This window comes from Onychostruthus taczanowskii, unplaced genomic scaffold (genome assembly GCF_017590055.1).
Source record: "Onychostruthus taczanowskii isolate IOZ18803 unplaced genomic scaffold, ASM1759005v1 scaffold26, whole genome shotgun sequence".
In the NCBI taxonomy this organism is placed as follows: Eukaryota; Metazoa; Chordata; class Aves; order Passeriformes; family Passeridae; genus Onychostruthus; species Onychostruthus taczanowskii.
Genome location: NW_024499906.1, coordinates 6,230,127 through 6,243,284, shown reverse-complemented (window position 1 = coordinate 6,243,284; position 13,158 = coordinate 6,230,127). Strand labels below are relative to the sequence as shown.

General features: G+C 43.8%; 1 protein-coding gene across 4 annotated transcripts in view; it reads right to left on the bottom strand.

The window, feature by feature from the left end:
• The window catches only part of LRCH1 (leucine rich repeats and calponin homology domain containing 1), a 116,421-nt gene extending 108,208 nt beyond the window's left edge, over positions 1–8,213 (bottom strand). For all 4 annotated transcript variants that reach the window (XM_041407332.1, XM_041407331.1, XM_041407330.1 and 1 more), the window contains exon 1: positions 7,898–8,213. In XM_041407332.1, coding sequence (XP_041263266.1) covers positions 7,898–8,147 — 250 coding nt within the window. In that variant the 5' untranslated portion in view covers positions 8,148–8,213. The remainder of the gene's footprint in view (positions 1–7,897) is intronic.
• Between the last annotated feature and the right edge of the window lie 4,945 nt (positions 8,214–13,158).

Genomic DNA, 13,158 nt, shown 5'->3' with positions numbered 1-13,158 from the left:
CTGCACTTTGCACCAAGGAATAAAATCACCCATCTACAGAAAATTGACATAAAAACCTTCTCCATGCAGCAGCACAGGTCATTGCTAACACTGGTGCTCAGCTATTTTGCCCTTGTTCTGCTTCTCATAAAGACCAAGAACTCTACTCTGATATCTAAAACTTCCAGCTACCTCCAGTAATTTCTCTAACCATTTCTAGAAGAACTACCTCACATAATCACCATGAACTTATCAGTTAGCTTTTAACTAGATCCACACAAGCTCAGCTGAACATGAAACACTTCATGCAGCTTCAAAAGCAAGTGTAAATCTCCTCAGGCTCCAAATTAAGTGCAAAACTAACCCCCACTTGGCTCTTCCACGATCATCATCTCCCAACTTTTTACTTTTTGTTTTTTTCCTTTAAGAATATTTCTCCTACAGCCTGGGATAGGAGGACAAAAGACTGTTATTGTTATTTCTATTTTTAAATAGTTAGGAGGTTTACAGGCATTAGGGTGCTCTGCACCATACAAGGAAAAAAAGAATAAAAAGCTGGCCAGCAAGACACCCTTAGAGAAAGACACTGGGGAGAAAGCATTAGAATTTCATAAATGAACTCCTCCCACAAAGACACATCTACGCACAACATTTAGCAGAAAGGAATTATTCCTCCAGAAGCTTAACCCCTCAGTAGCATTCCAAAGAACTCCTCTGGCTGGTGCATAATTCCTTGCACAACATGGTCAGCAGAGAACAGTCAGAAGTCAGACGTAACACTGTTTCCAGTTTTGACAGTGACCTGCTCGCTGAACACAGGGATAGTGTTTCTGCCTTTTTCAGTTTTACACATCGGAGGACAATAAATGGGTGCACTTTCCACAACTCTGGTCTCAGCAGAACAAATTTAAGATATCTCTGGGTTGGGAAGTGCCATTTCAATTATTTAAATCATATTGATTTTAACTGTGAATTAGCAATCTAACCAGCTTGGGAATGTAAATGCTTACTAACAGTCAGCAAGAACACAGCAGGCAGAATGATGAGCAGTCAGCCTGTGGCCCGGAGAAGTTACTCATCCTTCCTAGAATGGTCATCCTGATACACAAAACACCAGTCTCTCTGTTGTGATAAGGCACGAAATGATGACACAGACACTGCTGCTCTCAAGGGGAACCAAAAAAGAAGAACTTTATTTTCTGACTCCAACATTTATAGTTTTCCAAAGGTGACAGTGGATTGGAGGGTGACAGTGCCACCTCTCCAATGCCACTGGACAGACCAAGGGTCCATCAATTCTCTCCACCTCCATGAAAGAATGCAAAACATAGGTTATTTACAGAACTGTGTGTGAGAAAGTTTGTTGAAAGAATGTAAACCTCAGAAGGCTTAACAAAGTCTTACAAAATCAGGGCGACATCTCTCCATCTTGGTTGATGCTGTAACTCTGCAAGCAGCAAAATCAATGGGTTTTCCTTATGCAGACAAGTGGACACTAAGCTTTCCAAACTTAAATTCAACAATAAGTATTTTAAAGCATGAATTTTAAACTATTACTTGTAGCCTAAAGTCTGTAAATGTCAAGTACTTGGAGCCAAACAATTTTCTCCATGTTTATCTGATTCTCTATGCGCACAATTCTAATCATTATGAACATAACTGGCCTTTTTCTTCAGTTTTACAGATTTCAGAGAATTATCCCAAAAGCCATTGCACATTTCCCTTCTTTGACTTCATACATTTTTTTCAATAGTCCTAAGTTTTCACTCTCTATGACACTTCTGCCTTTAACAGTATCATCTTTTTACCTGTTTCCTTGTTCAAACCTATATTGTGTTGGCCTTTGCCCCCTTCCTCTTCCAAGCCACAGCTCTACTGTGCAAATATTCATTCTACTTTGTCATAACTGATTCTGCCCCAGCCTCTTCCCCTCACTGAAGTACTCAGTGTTTTCAAAACTCTCTGTGTAGCAACTGTGTTAAGACTCCTACAGTCTCTCCTGTTCGAGAGAGAGATGTCTAAACCAAGATGCCTTTTTTGCTGAAGACACAACAGAAACAGACCAGGGAAGGACTAAAAGAAGGCTCACAAACAATACAGGGATATTTGCCTTTTACCTCCCACCAGTGAGCACAGGTGACTGGATCTGCAAAACTGCTTGTCTAAAAGCATTTGGAAGGGAACCTGTAGCACCTTGACTTTCATAACGGCACTTCTGGAGCTCTGAGTCAGTCTTTTCCAAGCAGATTGGCCAAGGATGCACAAAGCAACAATATTTCTACAAAAGCCTTCAGCTTTTATTCATTTACATGCACAGCACCTCCAAACATAGCAATTCTAGGCAGAGCTGTTTAAAAAACTGCCACCCTAAAGGGGATGTTCTCTTTGGGGGTAAAGGTTCAATCCACAGCAGAGCTTTCTCCCATCCTCTCCTATGGTTTTTAGGCTGGCATCTTTCCTACCTCTTAGCCCATGCACTAGTTTTGACTAGCAAGCAAGTCAAAAAGAAAAAACAAACAAACAGACACAAGGGAAAGACACACACACACAGAGTCAGTGGTAGAAAGCCATTAATCTGCTCAAGCCACATTCTGAAACAGTAACAGGACAATTGTGTACTCGTAATTTGTTCCATGCAACAAAGACAGTCTGAGCCAATTCACTTTATTTTGGGCTGAGGAGTGTGCAACAGCACCTGCGAAGTCACTGGCTACATTTCAGCTATGGAGCATAAATCTCCAGACAGAGGCAACTTTCAAAAGCACCACTGACTAGCCTCTACAGCAAGAGAACTAATAGACTGTTTTCAGTAGAACTCAATAGCCTTGATGTTTATAAGATCCACAAGCAAGGATATAGCCAGGCTTCAGAAAGAATAAATGGGCCAAGAGGGTTTAAATGGTATTGTGCAGTTGTAAGTTGCTATGCACATCAATGTTTCTAAAAGAATTCCTTTAGTTTGATAAAGCTCTTTCCCAAAGCATTGCTTATGAGTAAAAAAACAGAAGTTAGAATATGTTGGCACAGAGATGTCCACACAGATCACATGATCATGTGGTTTCAGAAACTGTTAAATACATAATAATGAATACAAAATTGATTTATCTTCATGTTTTAGCCATAAGAATTACATCTCCTAAGTTTTGGCTGCAGGGTAGCATTCAAGTCATTGGTGATAATAAGCAAACATACTTACTCTCTCTCCCTGTCCTAATATACCTAAGATACTATTTGTGTAAAAAAAACAGTAAGTAAGGTTAGAAGTCTTCAAATAAACACAGAAAGGCTGTAGGAAGGGACTGACTTTTGAAATTAAAAATAAACTGAGTTCTATTATTTTTTTAGCCTTATAAATACATTACTAATTGATATGAGTTTAAGTTAAATGACCAAAATGAGAGGCTCTCAGCCTTATCCAAAAAACACCACCATTTAATCAAAATATTAATTCAAAATTACGAATTATTCAAAGTAATTATCAGAGAGAATTCTTAAAAGGAGCGGGGCATATCAAATATATTTTTCTCTAGTGGCAAATAACAATCAAATTCTAAACAATAGTCCATATAGTGGTTATGTTTGATATTTGGAAGTGTGCAACAGCACAAACAAGCCAGTCTGGATGTATGACATCCTGCCCAGTACAACGTGCACTTGGAACAGGTGGAACCAACTGCACATCTACTGCTGAAATTAGGAGAACTCTCACATGTGAAGGAAGAATTACATTAATAAAGCAGGTGGGGAAATTAAATAAGAATAAATTATGGCAATCTAATGTACACAGAATCATAGAATGGTCTAGGCTGGATTGAACCTTTAAATGTCACCTAGTTCAACTCCCCTGCATGAAGCAGCACCATCTTTGACTAGATAAGGTTGCTCTGAGCTCCATGCACACCATACTTAATTTTTAAAAAAGGTGGGGGGGAAAAGAAGTACTACTGTTGATGTCATCAGCAAAAGGAACAAAAGGAACATATTTCACCCAAACCAGCACCAACGCTCACAGTGATACTGTGATTTTCCAACCATCTTGAAAGCAAGTCCATTGTTACACAGTCAAAACAACTATGTCAAAGATGCTGCCAGGCAAAGGTGTCTTCAACACAGCATTGTCAGACAAGTATAGTCCATGCAGAAACACTTCAAAAAACAGCAGGTAGGAGCTCTTTTATCAAGAGAGCATTTTATTGCACAAAAAAAAATACACATTCCTTCCAAAATTTCATACTGTCCAAACTAGCAACAAAATACTTCAATTTGTAATTATTTTCTAATAATCTAGCATGTAATTTAAGGAATTTATTTTCTTCTCTGCCAGGTCACTACCAGCAGCAGCAAGTAATCCCTCCTCCTGTGCCTAACCCACCCAACAGAAATGGATGAAGCAGGTATTCACCAGAACAGGTTCAGAGGATCTGTCTTCAGAAATACAATCAAAGCCCACAGAAAGAGGCTGAAGTAATACAGTACACAGCCATGGTTACATCTTTGCTTGCTCTTTTATCTAGTAACATGCTTCCAGCATTCCCAGTGGTTTGGAGGAATATAATTGCATGCTATTACTTAAGAACTATGTGATTGCTGTGCCACTGCCTTCCGCATAACCCAGCCTGTAATAAAAGTGATAAGAATAGCATTTATTATTTTTGAAATTATTTTTGCATTGCATTCACACTGCTGTGGTTTAAAACATCTGACCAAACTTAAGACACTTTACATAGAGGTTTTATTTTCTTCTAACAGTACTGAATACCATGAAAACTCCATTCTGTGTGCAGAGACCTGACCAGGTCTCTCAACACTTGAGCAGAACTCTCAAAGACTGAGGAAGAAATTTTCTATCACATTTCTACAACCAAGATGGATTTAATGCAAAGAAAAGTCACAGAAGACAAAGCATAACCAGAAGCCATAGGAATAGAAAGTGACAAGTACAGTTCAGCCTCTGTAGTTATTACAGAATGTAGCTGCAGTGAGAATTAGAAAAATCAAACTATCCCATCCCAGCTGCTAAAGGCAAACAAGCCATGTCCCTTTCATAAGTGCATCAATTGCTACATAAATCTGACTTCTAACTTCGAGAAAAAAATAAATGCATGAACAGAGAACTTAGAGTTGACCACTTTTTTCTTCCTCAGACCTACGAAAAGCACTCAGAACCTTTCTAGAAAACAAGTTTGATAATATTTTATTTAAAAGAAGCTGAGATGATCACTTTCTGAATCAAAAACATTTTCAGTCTGCAGTACTAAAACACTGTCAAGTGCAGACATGGTTTCAGTTTTCTGGAAATTCCCTGCTTCTCAGGGCTATAAACTTACCCCCCTTTCAGGGGCATAAAACCCCCCCCCCCCCCCCGACTCATCTCCTCTACATCAAGGAGTATCTTCATTTTTCAGTGAGACTGGCAATCCTCTCCTCCCCTCAAAAAAACAGTAAAAGACTACCCCTACCCCAAAAACCAATGTTTCAGGACTTTAGAGACATGTCAGCACATCAGATTCAAAACTACAAATCACTCATTTCAAGGATCTATTCCAAGTAGTACGAGAAAGTTTTATACTATGCACATTTATAGAGAGGAAGCAGAAGAGAAAATTCCCACCAAGAGTTTGCCCCAAGAGTTTCAGAAATCTGGCCTTAAGCCAAGCATCTCTTCTGTTTATATATTTGTTATGCAATGTAACAAATGGGAAAAAAAACATGGATTTTTTGGAAATATATCAACACACAACTTTTAAGGCAGCTCCCATTAAACAGTTACAACAAGCTATTACAAACAAAACTTTAAAGCAACCATAGATTAACACAGTGCTCTTCTAAAAAGGGACAATGATAAAAGGGCTGCTGTTGTCACAAGATTAAGACACGGGTTGATCTACACTGCTGTTTATATCAAACAAAAAGAGAATGAAAACACAACTCTACATTCAATTTCATATTGACTGTTTTCCATATAAACTCTGACAAAAGCACAATAATGCTTGAAGATAAAGACCATTTTTTTTCCTAGAAAAATCAGTAGAACAAGCAAGCATGTAAGAAGCAGGTGCCACCTCTACATACTACACACAGCTCATGCCTGTACAGCACATACGTAAACAATACACAGCTACTCACATGCAGTCACTACCAATCAAACTATTTTCTTCCCAGTATACAATCTATTCAGTATACAATTTGTTTTTTAAAACAGTTTGGTTCAATATTAAACAAGCCGAATTTCTGGATTTCCAAACTATTTATCTTGCATTGCAGCATGTCTGCTAGAATTCAACTTTGAAAAAGAAATGAGATAAAAAAACGCCTTGCTTGGGATGGCAAGCTGAAAGTCATTCTTCTAACCAACACACATAGCTCCCCTGAGTCAGCTAATGGTTAGAACTGTAATACATGGTAGTTTCATTCATCAAGCTTCCTTCACTTTTTTTTAATTGATATAATGATATAGGTGCTCACACAGACCAATGTGAAATCCACTCAGCAACAGCCATCAAGTACAACAGTTAAACAACAATAACACATGACACTACCATACATCTGAGGCACTAACTCTGGGACAGACACAACAAGCACGTGGGTCTCCATATACAGGAAGGCATAAATGCCCTCACGTGCAGGAGTAGATGAGAATTTAGATTCACGTTATCGCATGTCTGCATGTAGGTATAGCATGTTTTGTGGGACAAGAACAAGTGACTACACATCTCCTGCTCTGCTGCCACAAGACAACTATCTCCAGCAGGCAACTGGGGACACAAGGGCATGTGGAGGCCGTACGCTGAAGCAATACAATAATATATTCCTCTAATGAGGGTTTGCACCCTTCTACCCAGTGACACCATGTAAAGAAGGGATTAGGTTCCATCACCTGGGATAAACAGGAGCAGGAAAACTCACATGACCCTTTGAGGTGGGTCTGCCTCCCTAGGTGAGAAATAAGTGTGCCCTTTTTCACGTTGGAAAAAAGGTGTGAGAGCAAGTTAACACAGACTGAATACATGTCCCCCCACCACTCCTGCCTGCAGGGTTGTCAGGCCTGTCCCCTCTGCAGATTTATGTGATGATGGTGTCCCCCACTGTAGAGTACATACAGTGCCTGTGAAGACAAGGATTTCTCTCTACATTTGCCCTGTAAGATAGCATTGCATAGAGCTGGCACTTGTGGTTACATGGCTGGAAGGACACTAAGGGGACATGTCAACCCTAGTGCTGAACGACTGGCACTTGTGAGAGGCTGCATGCTCCCTGAGGCATCTACACAGCAAACAGTCTTCCTATGGACATGCCTCCCCCCATGGAGGTGCAAACAGGTGACACTTTCAGAGGCACATGAGTATCTCTATGTGGTTACAGACGGACTTGCATCCCGTCCGTGCCAGGTGGGTTCACCCACGAGCAGCAGGCATCCACCCTGGCAGCGTGTGCGCATTCCTCCCGAGGCTGAATCAAAGGTGGGCTGGCTGCCACCGCAAACCTCAGCAGTCAGGGAAGGGTGGCACAGAGACGCACATTCCCCAGAGGAGGAAGAGGACAGGTGCGAGCAAGAATTCCCCACACATTCCCCCAGTGCGCCCTGGGAAAGGCAGCTCTGTCTCACCAAACGCCGAGCGGGGGGATGGAGGGGAGCGTGCACAGATCCAGCCATATGGAAGCAAACACCTACCTCATACACCAAGGCGGGGGGAATAAAGAAAGCACAGGGTCCACGGAGAGATGGGGGTGGGCTCGGCTTCCGTGCGGGGACGGGCCCCGGAGGAAGGCGAACGAAAGGGTGGGGAGTGGGTGTTCGCCTCACTGGGAGGCTGGGGGGTTCTGAGGGGGCGGGGAGGGGGTCCCGGGCGGTTCCACAAACCCGCCCTCTCCGCTGCCCGGCCGCCCCCTCCCTGTGCGCCCGCTCGCCCGGGCTCACCTGCCCGCACCGTGTCGGAGAGGTCGTGGCTGAGGGCGGCGGCGCTGCGCGGGAACTCCTTCAGCTTCCTGCCGCTCAGGTTGAGCCCCCCGGAGTGCGCCGCCTCCTCCAGCGCCCGCTCCAGACCGCGGTTCAGCGGCGCCTGCAGACCCAGCGCCCCGCTGCCGCCGCCGCCGCCGCCGCCCACCCCGGCGGCCGCCGCCAGAGCAGCAGAGGGGAAGGGCTGCGACTCGCCTCCCAGCGTCGCCATCTTTCCCTCGCCGCTGGGGCTACCCGAGAGGGCCAGCAGACCTGCCTCCCTCCTTCTTCTCTCCCTCCCTCCTTCCTCCTCCTCCTCCTCCTCCTACCGCTCCCGGCGGCGGCGCGAGCAGGGGGCGGAGGCGCGCGGCCCGGGCGAGGCGCGCCCACTGCGCATGCTCCGCCCCTCCCGGCACCGCTCCCCACCGCGGCGCCACCTAGCGGCGGCGCGCTGCTCCCGGCGCTGGAGGTGCCGGCGGGGAGGCGGAGAGGGGGCGGCTCTCCATTGTTTCCTTGCCACAGCATTCCCTGTAAAATCGGCCCGGGAGGCCTGCCCGTCGCCGGCTTGGGCCCCTTGTGCGGGCAGCCGGCGGAGCTGCCCCCCAGCAGGGCCCGAGGGCTGGATGGGTGGCGGGCGGTGTGAGCCTGCAGGTGTGCCGGCAGCAGCGTGTGCGGGCTCGGCTTTCCACACTGGGAAGTTAAAGGCTGCAGCCGCTGTTGCCACCGAGCGAGGCCTTGGGGAGCATCTGCCCTGCAGAAAAGCTTTCTGTGCCGTGAGCGGCCGGCTCACCCCTGTCTGTGGCTGCTGCGCACAGCCTGCCCCAGAGCCACCCTCCCAGGGTCTCTAGTGACAGACCAAGCATGGGAGCCACCACCCGTTCAGTTTGCCGTGGGATGACCTTTCCCACCGGGTGAGGCTGATGGGTTTGGTTTATTTCGCCCTTGCTCTCTGCAGCTTGGCAAAGTTGAGCCCAAGAGATGGAGAGGAGCAAGGCCAAGTGTTTCCACAGGGGTTACGGAGTTTAAAGATAAACGGGACTTGTCCAACATCACCCCTGACCTGTGCTTTACAGACCATTACATTTAACTCACTTGCCGCGAGCCGTGATCAATGGTTGACATTAAACCAAAGCCTTTCCAGCTCCAGGAGGTGAAACTGCTGTGTGCTGCAGGGACAAGGAAGACCTAACTGGCACAAGGAAATAAGCCCAAGTTTCTGAAAAACAGGAGACATCACAGCGAGTTTAGCAGTCACAACCAGAAACAGCACTGGGGAAAAATGTGTTAAGAAAATGGGAGGAAGGGTGTTAGAGGTGGACCTTTTCACATAAAAATATCATAGCATCTATTAAATACTTGTTCTTTATAATTAAGATACATTCTCAGTAAACTTGTTATTTATAATTAAGATACATCCTCAGTATCAGCATTTTTCATTTATGTTTTATGTGCATTGTATCACTGTAAAAGTGTCAGCAAGCAGCCTCACAGTGTTTTTAAAGAGATGCCTTACATTAAGGAAAAAGCTGTAGGGTCGATGAGTAGAAGGGAGTTATTTTTACCCTAATTACATTTATAATACACCTACAATATAACCCCTGAACTTAATCTCCAGTGCAAATTCCCCTCATACCTACTACTGCCAGTTCTTCATGTTTGATGCGGAGATCTTAGTTTTTGGCATGACTAAGTCAGTGTACTACCGCAAGTTCAAGAAAATTTTGGATGCACCAGAGAGTAAATCTTTACAGCATTCCTTGGAACAGCCCTTATCCAAAGTTAACCAACAGTTACCACAACATTTGTGCCCAGGTATTACATTGCTTTTGACAAAGCTTGTTGGTGGGCCATGAAGATTGTATTACCCACAAATTTCCACTAGTCACAGCATGTTTTGGTTTTGTTAAAATGTTTAATTCCAGTTTGCGTGCAATCTTTGCATGCTGCTGGAAAGCGTAAAGAAATAGATAAATAGCTACATCTTCTCAGCAATTTCAAGAAAAGTGTTGATAAACAGTACATAATAAAAACATTATTCAATTCAAGTTGAATAAACTGTGAATAAGAACAAACTGCTAGGCTCCCCCTATATTTTTAATGTGATTTTTTTAAATGCAAGTTTAATGAACTAAGGACTATATTCTTAAACACTTAAATCTGAAATACTGTAAATGACTTTGCATAGAAGATTTCCTGTGTATTAAATTACCCAACATAATGGAATTTTATTTGGAAATTTTAAATTTAGAACAAAACATTCAGGCAGCATAGATGAAAAATTCCTCTTCCAGCATCATGTCTTTACAGTAAGGAATCTGGCCTGTCTTCTGGTGAGGTTTGTGAAGTTTTATCACCAGTGGAACACCATGTCCCTTCCTCCCCCACTTCTGGTAAGACATTATTTCTAAAGCTGATTTTTATTTGGAAAAAAAAGGTTTTTATTTTTCTCTTCATTGACCTCTCACCCTAACACTAGTCCTGAGAATTGATTCACAGCATCTTGCTGAAGGGAGATGAGCAGTGATACCTTTCTCAGCCTTATTTGAAGGAGGTCCCCAAAGCCCAGAGGAGCCAGCAGGTTACCCTGCTTGCAGGCAGACACCGTGTGCCCACCTTGCCTGCCCTGCTAGGCTCACATGAGGATCCTGTGGCTGGCAAAGGCACACAAATCAGCAGAGCCTTCCTTCTTGAGACATGCAGCATCAGGATAGCTAGGATTACAGAAAGGCTGGGGCGACACAGGCACTTGGCCTAGCAGGGGTTAAAGATGTAGGTTTTACTTTATAGCAGTGCAAGGGCACACATCAATAATCAGGGATCAAGACTGATTTAAACTGCTTTTTGATCTGAGCAGCTGAGCTGCAATCCAGGCATGACCTGTGCTTATCACACACTATGTTGAAACTTCTGGAAGTACACTATGAAAACTGTCCATGTTACCAAGACTGTGGAAAGCAAAAAAAAGAAAAAAAACCTGCATAGAACTGACGCTGTACATTGCCTTCGCTTTCTCTCTGCTCTGCCTGAGCACTGCGCCAGATCTAACTCTGTTCCTATAGATACAAAGGATTAGAAACTGGAAGCACTACAGAACAATCACACCAGCACCAGTTTCCCATCTATGCAGATGCATTTGGAAGGTCACGCTCCATATTTTGACTTTGGTCAGATCACTAAGCGGGCACATCCTGGCACAGAAGCTAAACTAAGCTAGTGACAAGGTGTCACTGCAAGAGCCCTTCCATTCCTTGCCCTCACCAGTTCCTATGTGACAGTATTTGCATTTGTTTGTCTCTTCAATAAGACCTAGAGCAGCTTAAAAGGAGCAGCTCTAGGAGGAAAAGAGCGGATACTCTTCAGCAAGCTGATACGAGTGTAGCAGAGGAGAGAAGAATGCAGAAGGAAGTCTTATGGATGGTATCAGGAGACAGGTGACTGTTCTGCCCATTGGGTCACACATAATGGTTGTGAGAAGAAAACTCATATCAGAAATGCACAAAAAGTACCACAGCTAAGGGACACATGAGCCTTAGAGCTTCAGAGTGAATTTCTATGACTCTAAATTGGCAGAAAAAAAAATTATATTACTCTAAATTGGCAAAAAAAAAAAAAAAAAAAAAAAAAGGCAAATGGCAAGGCACATGTGTCTTGTGAAGATCAGAGTTGGGTGGGGACTTATGTGCAGGGAGTTGGTCCCTCACAAGAGAACATGGGACCTCAGTGTGGGTACCTGTCCTGTGCTAGACATGGCACTTCCAGAACATGCAGCAGGAAAGCCTTACTTTACCTCAGCATGAAGAAATTCACCTCATGCTCCGTGTGCTCTAAGATAATGCTGAAGAAGGAATTGTGTGAAGTAGTTCAGACACAGTCAGGGTACACCAATGCTTTCTTCACATGAATATTACAGATGGACGAGCTGTCTGGTCTGGGGACAGAAACAACATACACATTAAGTAAGACGTCAAACAGAAAGTGTGTGGCACTCAGCCTCCAAGGCTGCCTCTGTTTGCTGCCACACAAAACAGCAGCTACAACTCAGGACACATTACACATCCTTGGTAGCTTGACAAACAGCACCAGGACAAAGGACAAAGAAAATTACTAGAAGAATCTCAAGAGAAAAAGTATGCAGACTGAAGCATCAGGTGGCACAGAGTGAAAGATGTTCCTTTCAATTAGAGCACAGACACCCTGCACTGCTCACAGCATTCCTGGGAAGAGCAGTTCATGGCAGACACACCAGAAGGATTAGTAGCCTACACAGAGCAGACCCACCAGGAGAATGAGTAGCCTACGCAGAGCAGACAGTGCGCTGGAGCTTACTTGCTGCAAAGCTGGTGAAAGGAGTTTGAAAGGCAAGGAAGCTATATCAGGAAATAGCTCTGAAAAATCCATCTATAGAACACCTACCTCTCAGAATACTCAGAAAGAAAGAAAATAAAAAAGGGTCAGGGGAAGAAGAGAACAATTAATTGATAGGAGACAAGAGATCAGGGGGAAGCTTGCATATAAAGCAGGAGCTCAGAAAGGAGACAAGCAGGATAGTCACTACTTAGAAGACAAACAAGGTTCATCCTTACATAGACTCAAGCAAGCTCACTATATAAGGGAACAGAATTATTTAACTGCTACAGAAAAAGAAGTGCTTCTTAGTGCCTGCCACTGATTGTGACAAGCATTGGGAGCTCAGGAAAGCATCTCTCTCACTGTGTCCTGAGACCTAGCAGGTGGGCAGGCTCAAAACACACCCTGAGTGATGGTTGGTGGGACTCAATTGCCACAGAATGAACCTCAAACACCCCCACATACACTGGGCAAATTGGCAAGGTTCAGTGCCACTGTCATGGTAGAGATGCTCTGCACAGACACTGATGCAAGAGGACAGAAGCTGCAAGAGATCATGACCACAAGCTCAGTTCTCAGCTAACTGGTCATCAAAATGGACCTGAATGCAAACTAAAACCCAAATGAAACTTAGTATCATTGAAACACTGGAAATTACTAAGGAGTTAAAGGCAATGCATTTACATGTCCATACTTGAAATACTAATTTAGCTCACATTACTAGTTGTAAACTGGCAGAGTTTCTTTCAAGTTTTTCAGACAACCTTGAAATCTGCAATGTGATAGAGTGATAACTATAGCCATTCTTACATTGTATCAACTTCAGCAGAGGTTCAGGGGATTGCAACAGTGATGGGAGCCTTGTTCTTGAAACAGGAAGAGCCGATATGTGTTTG